This window comes from Sminthopsis crassicaudata, chromosome 3 (genome assembly GCF_048593235.1).
Source record: "Sminthopsis crassicaudata isolate SCR6 chromosome 3, ASM4859323v1, whole genome shotgun sequence".
NCBI lineage: Eukaryota > Metazoa > Chordata > Mammalia > Dasyuromorphia > Dasyuridae > Sminthopsis > Sminthopsis crassicaudata.
Window position 1 is genome coordinate 299,098,260 of NC_133619.1, and position 23,919 is coordinate 299,122,178.

General features: G+C 32.4%; 1 protein-coding gene across 6 annotated transcripts in view; it reads left to right on the forward strand.

Annotated features, from left to right (window-relative positions):
- RPS6KA3 (ribosomal protein S6 kinase A3) overlaps positions 1-23,919 on the forward strand; it is a 91,164-nt gene that overhangs the window by 16,999 nt on the left and 50,246 nt on the right. For 5 of the 6 annotated variants that reach the window (XM_074300937.1, XM_074300938.1, XM_074300939.1 and 2 more), the window contains exon 3: positions 21,891-22,007. In XM_074300937.1, coding sequence (XP_074157038.1) covers positions 21,891-22,007 — 117 coding nt within the window. Of the gene's footprint in view, positions 1-12,607; positions 12,733-21,890; positions 22,008-23,919 lie in introns of those variants that run through there. The other variant, XM_074300943.1, reaches the window with a different exon arrangement.

The window sequence follows — 23,919 nt, forward strand, 5'->3', positions numbered from 1 at the left end:
TTAAGTGACCTCCAAGCTCTCTTTTGGCTCTAAATCTATTCCTTTCATGTCTAAATCATTATTGCCTGAAAGGATTCATATATCGTTAAACATAGGAGTGTAAAATAGAATTATTTAAAATGAAGAAAATGATTGTTTAATCTTTCACTGGCTGTGGTACTGAAAATTTTTTGTTATTGCAGGAAAAGTTTTCTTTATGTCATAGTTAAACTTTTTAAAATACTACGAAGAATTATAGAATGTGCCCAGTAGAATGATGACTTTTTTTTTTTTTTCCAAATTAGTCAGATTTCAGTTAAGTAAAATGAAGACCACTAGATAGTGTAAAGGAAATAATTTGGGATAGGTAATCAAATTGTAAATTATTAAAGTATGCCTCCTGGGCTAACAGCTCCCAAATTTTAACCTGTTTCTCTGTCAGAGTAGTACTCTTTCCATTCTAATTACCTGCTTTGATACATTTGCCTTTTCGATCTTCAACTTCCCATAAACACTAGAAGAATAGGGGTCAAAATCTTGTTGGCCTTTTCTCTGAAAGATGTCTGGGTGCTTAGTCTAATATGAAGTTTAATAGAAAAAAGCAATCGCACATATTCATAACTAACAAATCTGTAGGTGGTGGTTGTTGCTTTATTCTTTTCTTCTGGAAGAAGACCATCATGTCAGGGAGATGATGCCATAATGTGCAAGTGAATTGGATTTAAGTGAGAGAGGGATGTGAAGGTCACCTTCCTCACTTTTCCCTCCAGACCATCTGGGTCCAGTGGCAAGATACAAGGAGTCCTTGGCCTTTTTAAGTTTAGATCTTTAACATGTCTGTTTGACTAAAAGGGAACCCATTCAGTGATTGAGGCAAGGTAGCATTTGAAACTGAGAATCTCCTCTTTCACCTAGTTGAAAAAAAAAAAATCTAAATAAGTAAATGAATGAATCTAGGAGGGGAAGACTCTCATCAGTCCTGGCCAAAGAGAAATGACTGCTATTTACAGTCAATCTGAGTCATTTGGGACCCAATAATGACCAAATGGGGCTTGGCCTAGGACCTATTGGTGGCCAACTAGAATCAGATTGGATTTGGTTTAAATCCTGGTCCTTAAAAAAAAAAAAAAAAATCAAGCCACTAAACCCCAAGATATCTTGAAAGAGTTCAAAGGTGTAAAAGAGAAAAGAAAAGAAAATTGTAAATTAACTAAAGATTTAAAGGGGAATTTGATGAATATAAGAATGTTTCCTAAAAATGTTTTTAATACTTAAAATCATAAAAAATAAAATCCAAAAAAGAATAATAATAAATTCCAGGGAACTGTTGATTAAACTATTGTAATTTCTTCCTTCCAACAGATAGGTAATGGACTTATTGTAGAATGAGACATATATTTTTTGGTCATAGCTAATGTGAGAATTTGTTTTGCTTGATTATATATATTTGTTACAAGATATGTTTTTCTTTTTATTTCAGAGGTAGAGATAAAGGTGGGGAAGAAAGAAAAATTATTAAAAACTAACTTTAATTGAAAATTAAATTTAGCACCAGCTCTGAAGTCAGGAGGTCCTGAGTTCAAATGTGGTGTCAGACACTTAACACTTTCTAGCTGTGTGACCCTGGGCAAGTCACTTTAACCCCAATTGCCTCAGCAAAAAAAAAGAAAGAAAAAGAAAGAAAGAAAGAAAAAGAAAAGAAAATTAAATTTATTGGTGATATTTGTGTGTGTGTTTCATATAGTCTGCTTTTGAACTAATTAAATAATTAATATTCAGTAGCCAAAATAGGAGAAAGGATAAATTTTGTGATTAACTCAGCCTGGAAAAAGTTTATTATATTCTAAAGCCATTGTAATTGTATTGGGGGGTGGGGGAAAAGTTACCTTAAAGCAAATATGAATGAACCTGCCTATTGTTTTATAAGTGATTTATTACCAATGAATACTATCCAGATATAGCTAAAAAAAAGATTTGTGACCATCTCTTTCTGTATTATAAATAGTATTCTTTAATTGACAGTAGTAACCACTTCTTAGGCTTAATTTTTTTTTTTTATGCCTTTGCAAAAAGAAAAAAAATCTTCATTTGCAATCATGATCATTACATGAATTTCTGAGCTTTCTCTAGCTCTATACCATACTGTTAGATTTTATATTCGACATTTCTTGGTTTAGCTAATAATTGCTTTTCTGACTTGTTGGCAGCTAGGTGGCATAATATATAGAATGCATGCCTGAGTCAAGAAAGAGTTCAAATCCAGCTCTGACATTGATCAGCAATGTTACTTAATCCTGTTTTCCTGAATAACAACAGCTTGTCATAAGATCATAGATTTAAAGTTAGATGAAATCCTAGAGGTCATCCACTCTAACCCTAATCATTCAGATCCTATTTCTGTCCAGCTCAATGTAGTTATTTTATGGAGTCTTTTTCATTTGTTATAGGCAATTTTCCAAGTTGTCATAGGATCCCTCATTTGCCATTTAATGTTACATTTAGTTTACAGGTGTTTCTAATAAAACTGTCATGTTGATTATGCCATCTTGTAATTCAATGGAAAAAGTTCTAGGATAAATATCAAGAGACTTTGGTTCCAGTCCAGTTTACACATGTAAACTTGCTGTGTGACATTGGGTTAACTAGTTTGTCTCTGTAGGACTCAATTCCTCAATTGACTCATGTATAAATTGTGAGTTTTATTTTGTTCTTGTTCTTAGTTCTATCTGACTCTTGACTCCATTTAGGGTTTTCTTGGCAAAGATATTAAAATAGTTTGCCCTTTTTTTTTTTTCCCTTCAGCTCATTTTACAAGATGAGGCAAACAGGGTTAAATGGCTTGCTCTAAATCACACAGCTAGGAAGTATCTGACACCAGAGTTGAACTATAAAGAAGAGGAATCTTAACTCTAGGCCCAGCACTCTGTTTAATATGCCATCTAGCTGCCCTGAAGGCTTCATAGATGAATCTAAAGTTCCTTCCAATTCCAATTCTGTGACTTACTGTTCTAGAATTGTATAGCAGAAATGGAAACTTTTGATAATCCAAACCTTCACTTTGTCTTCAGATAAGTAGTCAGCTTGGTGACATATTGACAATGACGTTGTGTTTCTAACTTTTCAAAAAATATGCTTGTCTTTGATTAAGACTTCTAATTTGTCCAAATTGTCGAACTTATTGAACTTATTATGGCTTACTCTTTATTCAAAAAAATTAAATAAGAAAAAAAGCTTTACATAATATATGTCTCAGTTCAAATAAGTTTTTTTGTTTTTTTTTTTAGATAGAATACTTTTCAAAGCTTTTTAAAGATTCACCTAATTCCAGCTTTTGTTTCCTTTTTTTCATTCTTAAACATGATCGGACAGATTATAAATCTGAAATATGGCTTAATTTAACTGGTGTTAGAAAGTAGACTGGAAAGGGCAACTAAATTTATTTAACCTTTTTAGAGCAGACTGAACAAAATTACTCAAATAACTTGCATTTGTGGGAGGATATTTTTCTTCAGAGTACTGCTTTGATTTAAGTTGGTGAATGTTTTGTAGAGATTTGCATCATTTCTTATAAGGCAGTATTGTACTTTAGTACGTTATACTTCCGATGGAGACTCAGATCCCATCTCAGACATTTACTAGGTGTGTGATAGCCATGCCACCTCCAACTTCTTACACTTCATATCCAGTAGCAGCAAAATAGGAATGATACTTTTGCTATTCACTTGACCAGTCTATAAAGACTTATATAAATGAGTTGGTGGTATTATTTTTCTTAACCTGATGTGCAGCAAATACTTTATTTATCATGATCCATAACCTACATTGCAGTTTAAGGATGAAATTTATGTAGTTGTTCTTCATTTTTGGACAATAAAGAAATTAAATGAGAATGTTGTGAGTGATAAAAATGTCTAATATAGTATAAGTAAATCATTTCCTAACAAAGTCTTCTCCAAGATAAAATAAATCTGGTGAATAATACTTGGTTAATTAAACTGATCATCATAAAGCAAAATATCAAAAATAATTTAAATTCATTCATTGCCATAGGCATTTGAAAACTTTGATAATGGTAATATAAACCAACATGTACTCCACACATCAATTCCCCCAAAAAAGTGTACAGTTTAAACAATGGGACTTAAGTGACTGTCACACAACTTGTGACTAAGACTAAATATGAACTCAGGTCTTAACCCACTGCACCATCTAGTTGCAAAAGAAACTTGATTAGCAAAATATCAGGCAGAAAACAACATAATGGTCTTAGTAGTTATGATACTAGCTTGACTCCTGGAAAAAGAGAATCAGCCCTAAGCAACACTTTGTCATCTCCCTATTTTTTCCTATTCTATTTCCACAATGCAATCTAATATCTTCATCTTGGCACTTTAAAAAACCAGTCCACTTCTTACCCCACAATACCAACTAGCTCTGACCATTCTGTTTACTTTTTCTCCTTTCTCTTTCCAGTAAAATCTTCAGTTTCCTTATGGTAGCTACATTAGAAAGATGAAGGGAAATAGGACATCTTCTCCTCAAAAAATACCTTCCTAACCCCGCAAAACTTGCACTACTTAAGAAAGTAACAGAAGATAATATTTTTGTATCCATTTCTCTTTTCTTTCCTTTTGATTACTTTCTCCACAGAAGGAAGACAAACTAGATATTAAGTCCAAACTAATATTGATAATCTTAACTATTTATAAAGTATGGATAGTAGTAACTGCAGTACCTACCTCACAGAACTGTTGTGAAAAATAAATATAATGTAGCTAAGGTACTATATAAATGCCATCTATTAAAATTATCATTAATCTCATCTTATAGCTGATGATGAGCAATCTATAGTTTAGATTAAAATAGAACTGGGACGAATCATTATTATACTGTTACTCTAAAGTTTAGCAAACTATTGTACATCTAGATAAGTTTGATTGCTTTTTTTGTAATTAAAAAAATATTTAAATGTAAGTTCATATTTTATAGGCTCACATTCTATAGGTTCATTGAAAACCTATAGAATAATTCCACTAGCAGCCAGGGTAATGAGGATATGTGAACTGCATCCTGTTGCCTCCTATTTTTAACTTATTTTGTTCTCGATCTTTAATTTTTAAAAGCTTTTCATTTCATATAGTGTAGAGACTGGATATTTGGAATGAAGACATCAATTAAAATGTTCTTAAATTTTTATGAATTGATGTTATGTTTAAGCAATTATTGAGAAGTTTTGTTGGTAAAATGCTTCAATTCAAGCAAGGGTGTCTTTTGAATTCAAAAAGATACTTCAAAGAGTCTGCATTTGTTGTTAGTTTATGGTGAATAGTGATGTTCATGGTACATAATTCTGGCCACTCAGTAATCATAATTAGTAGTATCATCATCATCATCATCATCATCATTATCTTACTCTGATAAATCCCCCCAGTTGACATTTATTACTTGGTGGAAGTGACCTTTGATGACTACACATGGCTTTAATTTCCTTCTTAAAGGCCTGAATTTGTGAATTCATAATTAATGTTATATTGAAAGTGCTGCTCTTGCTTCCTCCCCCCCCTTTTTAACAAATGAGAAATTAAGTGAATTAATTATGTGTCAAGAGGAAACTGAGATTACTAGTCATTAAGGTCAACTAACTTATAATAGCTATCAAATTCAGTTTTAATGTTTATTGGTCATTTCACATAGTCTCACATATTCTTCATAACATCCCTGTAAAGTAGGTCTGGATGTATTACTTCCATTTTACAGTTTAAGAAACTAAGACTTAGAGTTTAAGTGATTTGACAAAAGAGACACATGGCTTATAAGTATAGGAATTAGTATTCAAGCTTGACTTAAAAGTTTAGGGCTCATTCTGCCATACCATCAGTACTTCAGGGTACCATCAAGAGAATAAGAGGAAAATGAAAAATATATGGAATGAGACTGAAGAGAGGAATTCCAGTACATTATTTTCACTTCATTCTGAATCTCTAGTGAGAAGAAGCTGCATCTGTACTTCATTTTGTTAGATGCTACAAACTATTTGGAATTCTCTCTTACTTTTCTATCTGGGTCATAAATCATCAATAATTAGCTAACAGTAAGAAAATTAAATTGTAGTAGCTGGTAACTACTTTTAAGAAAATTGAGTATGAAAGAATACACATAAATATCAACTTGCCTTTAGTATTTTGATTTTTTTTCCCCTCTCTTACCTGTCATATTCAATTTATAAGTTCATTCCTATTCTGTTTCTTTAATATCACCCTGTTTTACCTTTTGCCTATTTCCTAACTTGTAATGTTCTGGTTTAGCTTTCTGGAGATCTTGGTCCCAGCCTCGGTCTCAGCAGAATAATCATTACAAATCATTCCAAAGTCTTTATTATCTCCTTCACAGTCTGTCTCTTTCACCTGGGGCCTGGCTAGCTTTCTGGAGGCCCTCTAGAATGGGTTTTGGTTTCAGTAGAGGAAATGCAGAAGGCAGGCAGCCACCAGAGGCTGGTCCAAAATGGACCATGCTAAACTAGATAACTATTGTCTTATCAATTCCACTTGAGTTAGCACCTTGTTGTAAGAATCCTTGTTTCAAGCACATTTCTCTAGAATTCTGGCCCATTATATTAACTTGTCATTAGCCTTATTTTGACCCTCAGTTATTAAACTCTACTAACCAGCAAATTCAACATAGATGTGGCCATTCTGTGTCAAGTGTTAAAATTTCCGCATAGTAAGGTAAATGAAACTGATTACTGAATGATACATCTGCTTAATTCTCATGAATTACCAGCATTTAAATTTTTTTTTGGTTTTTATTCAATACTGTGTCTATTTTATTTGACTATTGGCATTACATTTCACCTTTTCATAGCAAATTTATGGGTTGAACAGTTTTTTTGAATGAGAATTTGGGAACCTAATCACTTTTTGGAAACAATTTCTATAAGGAAATGTGTTCTACTTGATGAAATTATATAATTTGGGGCCTTTCTGGTATAGAGATAAGGCATTTCAGCAATTGATATGTCATGCATGTATTATAAAGCAATTTCTGTCTCTACTGTTATTTTTATTATAAGTACTTTTAAGACATTACAGTAAATTGCTTACAACAAATAATCCTATAAATAAGTACCTTCTTATATGAATGTTATGAATATTATTATAAGAAACAGTCAGCAGGATGATTTCAGAGAGGCCTTGAAGAGACTTACATGAACTGATGCTAAGTGAAATGAGCAGAACCAGGAAATCATTGTACATGGCAACAATAAGATTATACAATGATCAATTCTAATGGACTTGGCTCTTTTCAACAATGAGATGATTCAGGCCAGTTCCATTGATCTTGTGATGATGAGAGCCATCTACACCCAGAGAGAGACTGTGGGGACTGAGTGTGGATCACAACATAGAATTTTTATTTTTTTTTTTGTTGTTGTGGTTTGCTTGAATTTTATTTTCTTTCTCTTTTTTTTTTCTTTTTGATCTGATTTTTCTTGTGCAGCAAGATAATTGTATAAATATGTATGCTTATATTGGATTTAACATATATTTTTACCATGTTTAACATATATTAGATTAATTGCCTCCCTCTAGGGGAGGAAGTGGGGAGAAGGGGGTGAGAAATTGGAACACAAGGTTTTGCAAGGGTTAATGTTGAAAAATTATCCTTGACTATGTTTAATAATATAAATATTTTATAGTTATATAACATTATATATATACATATATAATCTTAATGTATAAATAAATAAATGAATTAATAAATAAAATATATAAATAAAAAACTTCAATGAAAAATAGGTACTTTCTTTGATACTTACCCATCAAACAGCGTTTTTTTTCCCCCATCAATTTCTGTAATTAATCAGGAGGGAAAGTAGAGTTATGACTGAGCACTGCCAGTTCCTTCCTCCTTTCAGGAACTGATACATTTTAGAAAGCAAGGTTGTGTTGATAGTTACATTCATGTATATACTTGTGAACAATTTTACTGTGATTTTTGACAATAGTTAATGTCTTGAGTTTTGGTGTTTTTGACTTTGTTTTTTCAAGTTTTGTCACTAAAGAAAATTGAGTAGTTTTACTTCAGTTAGCAATACAAATAAGGAACCCCGAAGAAGGGTTGGTTTGCTTTATTTTGGAGGTGGGGGTCAGTAAATAAACACTGGGGTGTTTTGGTTTTTGGTTTTTTATTTTCTGCCTTCTCCCTCATCTCTCCCTCTTTTCTCCTTAAGGAAAATAAAGAACTCATGTAACACAGTCAAGCAAAACATATTCCCATGCCCAAAAATCTGCCTCATTCAGCACCTTGAATCTATTACCTCTGTTAGGAAGAATAATAATTCACTAGGTCTCTGAAATCATGGTTATACATTGTTTTGTTCAGAGTTTTTAAGTCTTTCAAAATCTTGCTTGTGTTAGTGTTGTTGATACTATATAAATTGTTCTGATTCTGCTTACTTCATTCAGTATCAGTTTACACAAGTTTTCCCAGATTTTTCTGAGCCCATTCCTGTCATCATTTCTTACAGTATTCCATTATATTCACCATAATTTATTATTGCATACTATTTTGTTCCATCATTCCTCAATTGAAAAGTACCCCTTTAGTTTCCTGGGCTTTATTATTATTTGCTTTTAGCTGTTATAAATAATTTTGTATCTGAGGGACATTTTCCTCTTTCTTTGATTCTTTAGGGTAAAGATCTAGTAGAGATACCATTGAGTCAAAGGAGATAAATTGATATTAACTGAGTAGAGGAATGACATAGATCTGTGCTTTGGGAGAAACACTTTGGGGTCCAAATGGACATTGTAATAGTGTAAGGAAAGACTTGGGGCTGCAGACTCAACAGCAGGCTCTTGTATTAGTCCAGGAATGAAGTAATGAGAGCCTGCACTAAACTGGCATCAGTGTCACAGGAGAGAAAGTGCCATAATTTGAAAGACGTTTCAGTGATGAAATCAGTAGGCAGATTAGATATGGCAGAGGGAGGGAGGAGAGGAGAAATTGAAGAGTCCAGGATTATTCCCTTAGAGGACACCTATGATGACAAAACATGAATCAAACAAGACTGAGGAGAGGTAGTCTCCTCCCCCACCAGACTCTTGGCAGGGCTACACAAAACCAATTCCCACCAATTACATTGCTTTTGAACCTCTTTGGAACTCTCCATTCTGCTTCCCCAGGAAACTGTTGGGAAATCTCCTTGTGTTGCAAGAGTAAATCCTACTGGTACTGACATCTATCTCATCTGTAGTCTCTTCACCTCTGATTGGCCCCTTTAGCTAGAGCAGGGCCGTGGATCAAACAATCAAAGTTTAGAAAAGACAAAAAGGGAAAATAATAATGAGAATGAAGAAGAAAATCCTTTTCAGAAAAAAAGTACAAAAATTTAAATTTTAAACTAGCACAACAAACTGAAGGGGAGGAAAGGAAGGAGAATTCTACTTGAGTACTTAACTCAGTAGAAAGAAAGAGTATTTAATACACATGACCAAACCTCCAAAGAGGATTATATATGAAACAATTTCCATTTCATGCCACTGGCTTTTTAATCTCCTATCCAAATAACTGAACAAAGGAAAGGAAAAAAAGACCCTTGTAACTAATAAACATAGTCAAGCAAAATAAATTCATATAATAGTATGTCTCTGTACCTTATGTTTATTATCTGTCAAGAAATAGGTAAAATGCATCATCATGGAGTCCTTTGAACATGGATTGATAACTCTATAACTGGAGAAAGTTGGTAACTGCATTGATCAGAGTTTTTAAGCCTTAAATTTTTTTTTATTACAATATTGTTCTTATAGAATTGTTCTCCTGGTTCTGCTCATTTCCCTCTGCATCATTTCCTACCCAGGATTCCTTAAAATTATAACACTGTAATATTCCGGTACATTCACATATTACAGTTTGTTCAATCACTCCCAAATTTCTAAGAAATCTCTGGCATCTCCTTAAATGTCAGTTCTTTTCTGTCCCCAAGTCCCTCTTCAGTCTCATAAAGTTTGTTTTGTTTGGGATTATTCTGTCACTAATATTGTCCTTCCTCTTAATTCCCCCTCCTCTCCACTTATTTCCCTCTTGAGTTTGATATATTTCTATACCAAACCGTGTGTGTGTGTGTGTGTGTGTGTGTGTGAACCCATCTTTGTTCATTTCAAGTAAGAATATGGTTCCCTCTGATGATGTCCATTCCCTTCACCTTTTGTTTATATGTTCTCAAAGTTTTTCTAAAAAATAATATAAGTTCTAATCTCTTCTATGCCAGTATGCTCTTCCTTTTAGCCTCATTTCTCTTTTCCCTCTTCCAACCCTCAAGTTAGTACACTCTCAGGATCTGTTTTCTTTATTGATTCCTTCATTATACCCTTTGAAGACATTAGCATATGTGTTTTTTGTTGTTTTTGTCACTAACCCCTTCCATTAAAATATTACATTATCATATAGTTCCTTTTACTTGCTCAAATAGATTTATTGTATTGAGTTTCTCCTCAGCTGTAGACTTTTCATCAGAACTGTTTTGTGGCAATGTTTGTTGTTGCTTTTCTTATTTTGTATTTCAGTTTAAAATAATTTTTTCTTTTAAAAATACTTGGAAAAAACAACTGTTTGGACATGTATACATATTTTACATGTATTGATCAACCTGCCATCTGGGGGTGGGGGGGAGGAGGAAAAAAATTAGAACAAAAGGTTTGGCAATTGTCAATGTTGTAAAATTACCCATGCATATATCTGGTTAAAAAAAAAAAAAAAAAACCTACTTGGAAGTCATCTATCTCATTAAGGGTCCATTTTCTCCCCTTTTCATCAATTTTACTTAGCTTTTCAGGGTAAATTATTCTTGGTTATATATATCTTTTGCCTAGTCCAAGGTCTCTGCTTTTTAGTAGAGTTTACCAGGTCTCTGGTGATTCAATTGTAGTTCTTTGGTTCTTACTTTAATTTTTAATCTCCCTTCATTTCTTCTAGGTATTTAATGTAGTTTTTTTTGTAAATCCATTTTTTCTTTTGAATCTCAATTTTTGATTGTTATGGAACTAGATTTGCAATAATTTTTGCATTTGTAAGTATTTTCTTTGATTTACTCACCTCTCCAACTTTAGTTCCTGAATTGGGTTGTTGTGGCAGAGCTGAGTTTTGCCCCTAGCTGTACTTTTCGGCTGGAGTGTTCAGCCTTGTTTGATCTTGCCCTGGATCCCTTGAGTTCTTGTCCTGAACTCCACCTCCCAGGATTAGGAACCCTATGCACTCACTCCCCCCCCCCCCCCCCCAACCTTTGCCTCTAGTTCTTTGAAGATATAGCACTGGATTCTTTCAGGACGCAATGCTAGCGACCTTGGACCTGGGTGGTCCCAGTCTTATGGCATTCTGTCACTATCACTACAACTTCAGCCTCTATTTCCTCTTTGTGAAATGGAAATAATAATACCTCACTTTCAGTGATTCAATATGTGTAATGGCTAGGAAAAGCATTAGTATTGAAGTCAAATAAAATGAGTCAACTCTCGATTACAAAACCTAACCATTTGTGTTGCCATTACTAAAGCTACTGATTTTCATAAAATTTAGTTCTGGAAAAGACTTTAAAACTCAACCACTCATTTTACATATGGGGAAATTGAGACTTAAAGAAGGTAAGAAAATAGTTATGGGAGGCATAGTATTTTAAATTAAATATACTTTTCACTATTCAAGATTGTGTCCTTTTCTATAAAATGAACTTAGCAATTCTTTATTTATTTTATGTCAAAAAATTACTTTGAGGAAAGTACTTTGTAAATGAGCACTATTATAGATTTAAATAATGCTTCATTTTTATTTAAGATATCAATTCATATAACTTTTTGGCTATGATCTTTAGTTATAGTTGAAATAAGGCTTTCTAACTTTGGACTTGTTACTAAAATAAACTAAAATATTTTTTAAAAATTAATACTATTTTATTTTTTCCAAATAATATGCAAAGATAATTTTCAACACTCACCTTTATAAAACCTTGTGTTTCAAATTTTTCTCCCTCTGCCCCCCTTCCCAAGCAGTCTGACATAGGATTAAATATGCAATTCTTCTAAACATATTTCCATATTCTTCATTAAACATAAAATCTTAAACTAGTTTTAACATATCCCTATTTTTAAAATGTTGTTCAAGTAGGAGCAGAAATAAGAAACAATTTAGTTTTTTCATGCTGTGAGTTTTAAAAGCTTGTTTTGAATGTATTGTTTCAAAAATGTAATTTATTATTAGAAAGAAAATACAATTGATTTTATAAAGCTGATTTGCATTATTAATAGCCTTATGCAAAAGTGTTAAATACTATTAAAGTATTGCCATTTGTGAACATTTTTAAATAAAATACTGTATTTGTTGACATTAGTAATTTGCCATTTTAAAAGTTTTCTGACTTTTCTGGGAACATGGACTAAAAGAATATTTGTGACAGGGTTTTGCTATCAACAAATTTGTTTTGGTTTCCTGCAGTAGTTCCCTGCAGTTATCAGCTATCAATGTACCCCTGCCTTTAGGTTTCCCTTTGCTTTACCACAGGAAAACTGTTGGGTCCTTTTCAAGTATTTTCAGACCCGCCTGACAGGAAATTTTCTAATTGCCGGAATAGTTGGTAGGATAGAAAACTTCTAGGGGCTTGGTTTCCCTTTTTAGCTTGTGAACCTTACAGTCAGAATTTAACATCATGGTTTCATAGTCATGTTTAAATTTTGGGCCTTTCGAATTCGTTCTATTCGGGTAAGTTTGGTATTTTAAAGGAAAATATTTTGCTTAGGACTAACCATAATCCAAATAATGAAAGCATAAAGCCATTGTTTTTCATAAGAAAAGTGTTGTTTTTTTAAATATTGCTTAAACAGTAAAGTTTTTTAAAGTGTGCTGATTTTTCTTTTACTGAAAGTAATTTTGTAATATGTTTTAGACATCAGTTATAGTGCCAGAATGTGAATGTTTTATTATACCTATTTACAGTGTTGTATAATTTGTAATGTTCTATAATAAATCATATAATACAGTTCCATTTACCTTTAAATTGTTTTATCCAAAATTGACATTAAACAGTAAACATGGACAAATATTAATTCTCAGCATAGAATATGAAAATGCAGTTCAAGTTTTTCTTGAAGAGAATGATCTATCAACATAGTTCTAAACTTAATGAGTAAATTCAAACACTACTTTTTCTAGAATTGATTACAAAAAATAATAATTTGAAAGCAAACTAGATTTTTTAATACTTTCTAAACATAATTCCATCTAATTTGCAGTGTAGAAAATAGCTTTAAAGATATTTAACATTAAATTGTATTTATTCAAGAGCCTCTTCAATATCTGTTTTCAGATAGTATTTTTTATAAGAGAACCGTTATTTTGAAGAGAACAGTGCTTTTTTAAAAGGTATAACTTTTAGATATAAATATTTTGCACAATATAGCAGTTAGTAGAATCATCACTATTCCATAGCCTTTTTTTTTTTCATCTTTAGACAAGACCTCAGTAATTAAGTTTACAATATTTCAAAATGTCCATTTGAAGGAAAAAGCCAAGCATAAATTTAAACAAATTAGGTAGTTTGAACTCATTGTAGAATTAGTTAAGGTAACTTGTTTTCCTTTCTCACTATTTTGTAAGTAACCAGCCAGATTAAATTTCATATATATTTTATAACCAAATCATTTTGAGTGCTTTGGAGAGGGGAGGTTTTTTTTGTTTGTTTTTATGAAGTTAATATTAAATTTCCCTCCGGAGTGTTATAAACCTAAGATAGGTCAATTCTGAAATTAGATATTTTGTCTATAGAAACAGGTATTATCATTATGTTTGAATATGAGTAAAAATTGCATGTTGTAGTGAAATCTGTTTATGTGGGAGATTTTTTGCATGTTATTGTATTCTAGAAAATGAGTTTTTAAAAAAGTTTTTTATTTGCATGTAGTTATAACCCTTTATTAGTTAATACTTTTTTGCTTAGAATGTTTTATATTACATTGGTAATGTTTTGCTTGGAACTTTAATGATGCTGTTTAAAGAAATATAAAGCAGGTTATAGAATGCATCTAGAACATTTCCTGACTCTAGGCAGAGGAAGAAAAAGGAAATTATGTATACAAGGCAGTGAACAATTCCAAATGTTGAGTCATTCTTTTAAAATCAGTTAATATCACCCTTGCTAAGTTTGTTGCCCTTAATATCCATATACCAGAATTAGTCTTATGTAATTCAAATAATCAGGATTTAGCTGCTCATTTTTAAATATATACTTTTAAGTTTTTTTTCTTCTTTAATAGCTTTTAAAATCAGAAAAGTACATTTCCTTTTCTTATAATTCTGAAAAATGAACATTTTGGTTATACTTCTATGGCTGTAGATTTTTCATTAGAAGGAAAAATATGTTTACAAAACCATTTCTGTGGCTTGGCTGGGTATATGACTGCTTTTATTCTTGTTATCCTTGCTTTGAGACACATAGACATCCAAATAGTCCTTTCCCTCATCATTGTACATAAAATTCTTAGTGATCTCTTTGTGATCTCCTAATATTGTGCATTTTAAATAATTAGGACACTTCCCTAGGAAGACCAACATCATGGACTATTTTACCTTATAAAATAGAATGACACACAAGCATATAATTATTGGCAGAACTGTATATTTGGGAAAGGTCTGAAACATTGTTGCCACTCAAGTTTCAGTAAAATGTCACAAAAGCACTTTGCAAGTCCCAAGAACTCAGGTTTGGGAAGTTGGAAACATCAAAACAAAATAGGGATATGGTAGGATTTGCCAACTTCAGTTTTGCCTAGGATGAGATAAAACACTTCAGAGGAATATGTATGTGCTCTGTAGAACAATATATAGTTAACTATGATATTTAAAGCATTTATATATAGCACATCATGATTCATAATTTTAAGTCCAATGCTTAATAAATATGCTACCTCAGTGACATACATGCACATTAAATGTCTACCATGATAAATGTTGAGTGAGATTTAAACACAAAAGGAAAATGATCCCAAATCTCAAGGAACTTAAATCTTATTGACAGAGGATGGGGAGGGCAGATTAAGTCAATTAGGGTAGGCAAGTCCACAATGAAGAGAATAAGTGAAGAGGTGACATCTAAACTCAGGTGTTTTTTTTTTTTGTTTGTTTGTTTGTTTTGTTGTTGTTGTTGTTGTTTTTGAAAAGCTAATGATTCTAAAGCAGAGTGCTACCAGGAGCAAGACTAGGTGCTATACCTGGATGAAATTAGTGTTAAAAGTAAGAGAAATCATGACATGATCACAGCAGAGGAAGAGGGTCTGGAAATGACAGTGGAAAAGCAAGGAGTATGCTGAGACCCAATCAACAGAGAGAGAGATAAGGAAAGATAATGTTTCTTCTGAAAAGAACTTACCATAAACTCAAGAAAATAGTGAATAGAAAAGTTTAATGATAGAATAGGTTTCTAGCGAATCCAATAAAAAGGAAGAATTGAGGAAGAGCAAGAGAAGGAAACAGAGAAGTTTAAAAGTGACAGTAAATCATAAGATTTTAAAGGAACATCACGTCTCAGTTGGCTAGTCATCTTTAAAAAGTACCTGTTGAGAAGTGGCTTTCTCAAAAATCTTAACCACAAAGAGAAAGAATATTAGTGTATGTTTGACTAGTAGCGGTTAGATGGATCTAGTAACGGTTTTAAGATTAGAAGAGGAGCCAGGGTGATAGTGAAGGCAGTCTTCTAGAAAAGATACAGGGGATTAGATCAAGGATATAGAGGAGTTTTTCTTGGCAAGAACACCACCTCTGTATATGAGAAGATAGGGGAGATAGAGACAGGAGGTATCTGAGTAATGTGAAAAGAGTGGGGGACCAGAAAAGGATCAGGTAAGAAATGTCCTCAATTATGTAAATGAAATCGGAAAGTCCTTAATTGGCAGGAGAGAGCAGGGCTGCTGTAGGAGCCCTGAGGAGGCTTTAAACAGATATGGAATAGCTATTGCATTGAGTGGAATAGTGAATGAAATTCAGAAAGTCATGAAAGGCTTGCTTTTCATCAGTGAGGTTTCAGTTGTGAATATGTAGCATAAATTTAAGAGTTAGACTATTCAGCACAGTTTTCTCCAGTCCTCTTTGGCAGCACTTGAGTAAGAACAAAGAAGATAAGACAATGGGAATAATCCAAGGTTGAAGTTTGACTAGGTGTTATTGACCATAATGCAAGAGGATGAGAATAAAATTGAATTGAATCAGTGAGGGATGATGATTCCCCCTAGTTCTATTGTACTCTTTCTCAAAAACTAAGTTTTGATATGTTGTTTATGCTTGTGTGTATGCTGTTTACTCCATTAGAATGAAAGTTCGCTAAAAGCAGAAGGAAATGTTTTGATTTTTGTCTTTATAACCTCTGCACACTGAAATGTAGCAGGCATTTAATAAAATTTTGGTGATGGGTTAATTTAGAATAGTTTTGACATAAAAATGACAAGAAGAGAGGTATGACTCTCAATTTAAAAAAAAAATTTTTCCCTATTTTTCAGAAAGCTCAAATGGGAATGTTGTATTATGTGGTGTTTTTTGTTTTGTTTTGCTTTGTTTATCAGTCACCATATCATTCATCCTTGCTTAATAAAGCTTATTGATGTGATGCTTTATAATATAGCATGATTTGTAAGGATGATCATTATTCTTTAACAGATGAAATTGAACCCATACAGGTAGACGTGTCCAAAGTCAAACAGTTATTTAAGTGACAAAGTTGAGGTTCTAATCTAGGTGGTTTGTTGCAGTTGTTGTTTTAAGTAAAATATTTAACAAGGTAGACTTAAGCCATTTATCAGTAAAATGGTGGGAATAACCTTAAAACATATCCTCTAGAGTTTCTGATTTTACTCTTGAATGATGTATGCTCTAGATTTGGAAAAGCCCAAAATAACTGATGCAGATATTCTTAAAAATCCAGTGTGTTTTCCACTATACCAAACTGTTCCTCCCATCTTGCTTTTTAATATTTTTTTGGTACCAGGCAAAGAGTTTTGCATATTGTAAGCTTATTTAGTAAATGAATAAATCAATGATTTTTGTGTTCATGTGGCAATAAAAGATAATGAAATAATATAAAAGTAGAACATAATTTCATGTTACTTTAAAGTTGTTTGAAACTAACAGTATTTTTTATTGTCTTGAGAGAGGTTTAAGATTACAATCCATGCATTATTACATATGTGCTCTTGTTGGTTTGGGGCCTTATGGAGGATATACCCTGTGAGACTATAATTGATAAGGTTAGCAAATATGCATATTCTCTTTGTGGGGAGGGAGGAAGCAAGGTGGCTCATTTGATGTTAATATTCAGGAAGTCACTGAGCATTTATCTAGCAATACATTCCACTGTCAAGAAATTTTATATTCTGTTAACATGAAAAATTTGTTGGAAGATAATGCTTTAGGTTGATGCTCTATTAAGTTAAAGTTGGGCTTTAGTTTTTTGCTTTAACTCTGTGCATAAGGATCTAAAATTCTCAGTTCCTTTTAGTTAATTTTCTGACTCTGAAGATATATCTGTGATTAAAAAATGTTTATTAGAGCCTGCCTGTTCTCTTCTCATATTTTCATCAGTGATATCTTTGATACTTTTTCTTTTTCAAAATAATTTATTTGAAAAAAAACAGAATAAGGAAAAAAAAAAAGAAAAGAAAAACAGAGAAGGAATACAAAACAAAATAAAGCAAAACAAAAAAGAACATTGCCATGTATCCAGAAGAGCATCAGGGAGGATTCAAAATATATAACAGCAAATTACCAAATCAAGAAAGTATGTATATTAATAGAAGAAATTATATTCATAGATGCCTATTTTACTTCACTTTCTTATAAATTGATCTTTTGTTCTCTGCTATACACCTTATTTACTTTATTCTTTTTCCCTCTTTCTTCCCTCCCACTACCCCAAAAAAGCTATAGTTAAGAAAAGTTATATTTATATACACACACACACCCTTATACACTCCCCACATATACACACATATTGTTCCTATCCCTGCTAACTCTCTTATGATTCTGCTCTTTAATTTGTCTTGCTATTACTTAACCTCCCCCCACGTAAGAGCCCCTCCCTTTTCTTCCCTCACCCTTTGCTTTCCCATCCACCCATTCCTCATCTCTTATTTCTTATTTCCCTTTATTATTATTATTACTTTGGCTGAGGCAATTGGAGTTAAGTGACTTGCTCAGGGTCACATAGCTAGGAAGTATTAAGTGTCTGAGATCAGGTTTGAACTCAGGTCCTCCTGAGCTAGTACTCTATCCACTGCACCACCTGGCTGCTCCTTATTTCTTATTTCCTTATAAATTTTGGAAGGTCCAAATTCTTGGGGCTCGCCCTTGGATCTCCCACTCTCCCCCTTTAAAAATAAAGGTTAGAAAATGATTGTATAACATGACTAGTTTTTACCTTAACCCTGCCAATCTTTCTTTTGAGCTTTACCCTGTTGTTGATGAGAATTTTGAACATATATATTTCCCATGTTTAAAAAAAAAAAATTGGTCCATGCTTAAACAGTTTGTCCATGTTGAATTCCTTGAAATTGATCTTTGATATTGGCTTTTATATGTTAAATTTTCTGTTAAGATCAAGTTTGGTTAATAGAAAGGCTTGAAAATCTGCAAGTTCATTGAATATCCAATTTTTCAAATTCAGTATTATAATTTTGCTGAATATATTTTTGGCTGCAGGCCTAATTCTTTGATTGTCAGTAAATATAATTCTCCTTGATCTGGGGTTTTTGAAATTTGGCAACAATATTCCTGTGTGTTTTCCACAAAGGATTTCATTGAGGTGGTGATCAGTGGATTTTTTTCTATTTCAATTTTCCTCTCATATTCTATCACTCCAGGACAATTTTCTTGGATTATTTCCTATATTATTGTTTCAAAGTTCTCCTTTTGGTCATAACTTTCAGGCAATCCAATTATTTTTGTAATTTCTCTTCTTGATTTGTTTTCCAGGTCTGTCGTTTTCCTTATAAAGATGTTTCACATTCTGTTCTATTTTCTCATTCTTTATTCTCTGTTTTGTTATTACTTGGTCCATAATCTTGTTTTTCTTGGTTGGTATTTATTTATTTTTTGTTTTTCCTCAATGTCTCTCATTTATTTGATTTTTAAATGCTTTTTAAAAGAATTCTATAAATTCTGGGCTGAGAGAGATTTTATGTTACTCTTTGGTGTAAAAGGTTTTTTTTTTTCCTTCAATTTTGTCCTCTAAAGATGAACCCCAACTTCCCTATTCCATAGTAAGTTTCTATGGTGTGGTTCTTTCTTTGCTAGTTCCATTTTTTTTTTTTTTAAATAAGAGGTTTTATAGTAAGTACCTCCAATTGTGGAGTGGGGGGATGGTTTCTGAGATTCATTTCAGCCCTCCCTTCTGACTAGGAACCCCCAAACCAAGAGCTGCAGCCCACCTGGGTCCAGTGTTCTAGCCACAGTTCCCTTAGTCTTCCCAGACTAGAACCCCAATTCCACAAAACAGTCTAGAAGATGAAAGTCTCTTCAGTTCCTGCTGAGACTCCAGCCACACCCAGCTAGCCCAAGGGATGCCTTCTTGGTATTCCTGTGGAACTAGCCTAGAGGTATTTGCACTTCATGTGTAATCCTAGGCTGGGGTCTTCAGATCTTGTTGGGTTGTACCAGGGACCTCTGTTCTGCCCCAAATCTCTAAACCTTCTTGATTTTTCCCCATGTCTATGTTCTCCCTGAGGCACAAATTTGTAAGAGGAATCCAAAGTCTGAAATTTACCAACCTACTCTGCCATCTTTCCATAATCTTCCCCTCCACATATGATTTTCATAAAGAAAAATTTTAAAGATGAAAAAGTCACCATATAATTTGGTATTAATGACCTCCCATTTGCCTGGGGAGAGGACATTACTAATGCCATTTGTAATTTTTCCACTGTTTTGGTATCTTCAGTTTCTTCAACAAATTATAAATTGGTCTTCAAATAGTTTATATATAAACACTGGCTTACTTTTAGCATAGATTTTCTCATTTTGTGATTTATTTGGTTCATCTTATCTTCCCCAACTTTTTCTTGACTGCTCTTTCAACTTTCTAATTTAAAGATGTTGGAAACTCAGCTACTAAGAATCCAAGATAGTTCTATTGTCATTGATCTTAAAAATAAATCATTATAGATTGGTTCCATTTTTCTACCTATTTCTTGTTTTCCTGTCAGTGTCATGTAGGAATGCTTTTGAGATGATATGGCTTATTTGGTTCTAAAGCTTTCTTAATCTAATCTCTACTTCTTTTCACTGTTTAATAGAGTGATACTTTTCTTAATTTTACACTGTCTTCCTCCGGAGTGTTTTACAAATTTGTGTCTTCTAAAATGATATTGCTTTTGTCTACTAAGTCTCTCTGCTTGGTCAAGATATCTTGTTGCAGTTTAAAAGGTTTTTGAGTACCCTTAGTTTCACTGTGGGAACTGCTTTGCATGCTTAAACTCTTGCAGGAAGTGATGATAATGAAGGTCAATATTTTTGCTTTTTTTTCTTTTTCCTTTCTTTTTTCAAATAGATGAGATTGAAGCAGTTGTAATTACATGCACTATTGTTTCATCTTTATCATTTCCACTAATTTGATGTTGATTTTTATCCCTCTAGCTAATTGTGACTGGATGTAATATTCTATAGAGTACTGATTCTGAAATTATTTCTACATTAGTGACCAGTTTCTTGTCAAACTATATAATATCTTTCATAAAGTAAATTAGAACATTGAACATATTTCCTGTCAAACTCATGGGTAGAAGTATAATTTATAGATCAACAAGAGATTATATTATGATATGTATGTATAATTTTTATTACATTAATTTTTAAAATTTTTGTACAAATAAAATCATTGTAGCCAAGATTGAAAGGAATGCAGAAAAGGATGGGGAATGGTATAGACACTTTCTTAGATAAAGCCCGCTCTCTCTCTCTCTCTGTCTCTCTCTCTCTTTTTCCCCTGAGGCAATTGGTGTTAAATGATTTGCCCAGGGTCACACAACTAGGAAGTATGAAGTGTGAGGTCAAATTTGAACTCAGGTCCTCCTGACTTAAGGGCTGGTGTTCTATCCACTGTGCCACCTAGCTGCCCCCAAAATTATTTTTTAAATAGGTTTAGCTTTTATCTTAAATTGCTTTTAAAATTTAATTTAATTTGTTATTTTTTTTAATATTCTGCTTATGATTGGAGTAAGAATAGAAGTATCTTTAATCAAAGTGTTATTTATTGAACTTCTACCAGATGTAAGACTGTATAGGATTAGAACCTCAGGTAAAAGTTGTACATAAATATTTTTTAGCTTCATTATAGAAATAGTTCTCTATAGTAGCATTTCTACTTTACAGAAATATTTTAAATATCTGCATGAATCAAAAGATTATTTTAGTTTAATATATCTATTATGGAGCAGTATATATACATTTTCTTGTAGTTTTTCTAAATTGTCACTTATTCCATTTGTCAAAAAAAATTTAAACTTAATAATAATAATATAATATTTACATAATACCTACTATATGTCAAGTACTTTGCTAATCCCTTTATAAATATAAGTGTCAGAGGCTGAATTTAAACTCAATTCTTTTTGACTTCAAACTCAGTGCTCTATTCATGACCCTACCTAGTGTAAGCATTACTCATTTTTCCACTATCTTTTGCATATGAAATTCCAGTATTGATATCATTACATATTTTCTTGCCAGTCAGTTGACTTGTCACTTATAACCAAGTTTTCTTATATAAGAGGTGATTTTGTTTGAGAGTTTATTTCTTAAAAAGTCTACTTACCTAATGAAATTTTACTTTGAAGTGTTATTTTCTGGTGGCTTTAATATAGATCTTTTATTTATTTCAACAGGAAGAAGGCAGTATCAAAGAAATTGCAATCACACATCATGTAAAGGAAGGACATGAAAAAGCAGATCCCTCCCAGTTTGAACTTCTAAAAGTACTAGGGCAAGGATCATTTGGAAAGGTACATTATATTAATGAAAATTAGTAACACATACAATGGGATTTAAGAAACAATTTATTTAAAAGAAAAGCAATGTATATATTTATCAATTACTTATCTGATAATATTAAGTAGTTATCAAATGAGAGAAAGCGACTGTCATCCACAAATACATTGGAACTTTTTTGAGGACCTCACAATAGCATAAGTCCAAGCCTTACATTTTACCTTCAGAAAGCATGATCTCTAGAGAACTTCTCTAAAAAAAATTTTAAAAAGAAAATAAATGACAAAGACACCATCTTGAATGATAGGCATTGATATTTTTGTAATCTTTATTTCTTTAAAGTGATGTACAGATTACTGCATTTTAGAACTAGAGGGAATTTCCCATTTCTTCTAGTCCAACTTCTTTCACGCAGAATTGTAGATGTATGTTACATCTGTAATAATTATAATGTAATAATTAATTTCTTCGGGCCATAACTCTGAGGGAGCATATCAGCTTGCACAGTGCAGAACTATCTCCCCTGAATAAAAGTCTAAAGACACTGGTTGACAAATCTCCTTGAGTTGTGTCTGTTTGTTTTGTCACTTTAGTATTTTAAACTATAAAATGAGTTTAATATATATTTCAGGAAATAACATCCAAGACCCTAGGAGTTGCCAGATTTTTTTCTCCCTAGATTAAAATTTGAATATTCTATTACAAATACATTCCATTAACCAATCTAGGTCAAATATTTTATATTGAAAACAACCATGAAAGGGCTTAAACAAGTCAAATAATAGGTAGCTTTTACCTAATACTTTAAAATTTGCAAATAGAGTTTTAATCATTTCATCTTGACAATAACCTTGGAAGATAAATATTATGAATAACTTTACAAATAGGGAAACTGAGGTTCAGTGATCTGTCTACTGTATCACCTAGCAGCCTGGCAAGGAGAGACTTTGTACTGTTGAAGAGTTAAGCCAGAGCAGCTAGGTGGTGAAGCAGATAGAGCACCAGCCCTTGGGGTCAAAAGGACTGAGTTCAAATCCAGGACTCAGACATATTTTAGTTTTGTGACCTTGGGCGAGTCATTTAATCCTCATTGCCACCTCTTCTCACTCCCCTCAAAAATTAAGCCAAGCTTTTGTTTGTCAGGCACTTAGGACTATGGCAATAGCCCCAGTAAGTCTAGATATAATACTACTAAAAGATGCGGAGAAATTTGGTTTAAAATGGGGAAGATGGATTTCTTATTTATAGACCAGAGCAGAACTACATAGAAGACTTAAGAGAGCTATCAGATAAATATCCTAATTTTCTCTTTGGCTTATTTAATTTACATAGATTTGTTTCTTTGGATTTGTAAATATTATCTGTTCTTGATTAGTCTCACTAGATGATTTGCCTGTCTCTATAAATCTAGAGATAAAAAACCTGTTTCTTAGTTATATGATTCCTGCAAATTGACTAAAAGAAACTGGGGAAGCTGAGGAGTGTTTCTAAGGTTATGCCATTCTACCTGTTCAGGGCTGTACCCTCCATTTTAAAGCCTTATTCCTAAATAGCTTATTTGTATTCTTTGTGTTGACCTTTTGGTAGACCTTTGAGAAGTAATAAAATTCATTCCTGTTTTTCAAGGACTAATGAAATATTGGCCTTTTGCTTCTCCTTTTCTACCTTTCTGGTTGCCTAATAAGAAGAAAAGTTAAAAATTAAGTTTTCAGTTCTGGATACAGTTTATTAAAAAAAAAAAAAAAAAGAAAGAATAAAGAAACATCAGACAGAAATGTCTCACAGAGTACTGCCTTGAGCATTGTTATTTCATGATAATATCAATATCTTATTTTTTAAATTTGCTAAAATCTACCATTTGCTTATTTGTAACATTGTTCCTATAAAACTTAATTCCATACAATAACTTTTCTACTACTATTAGGA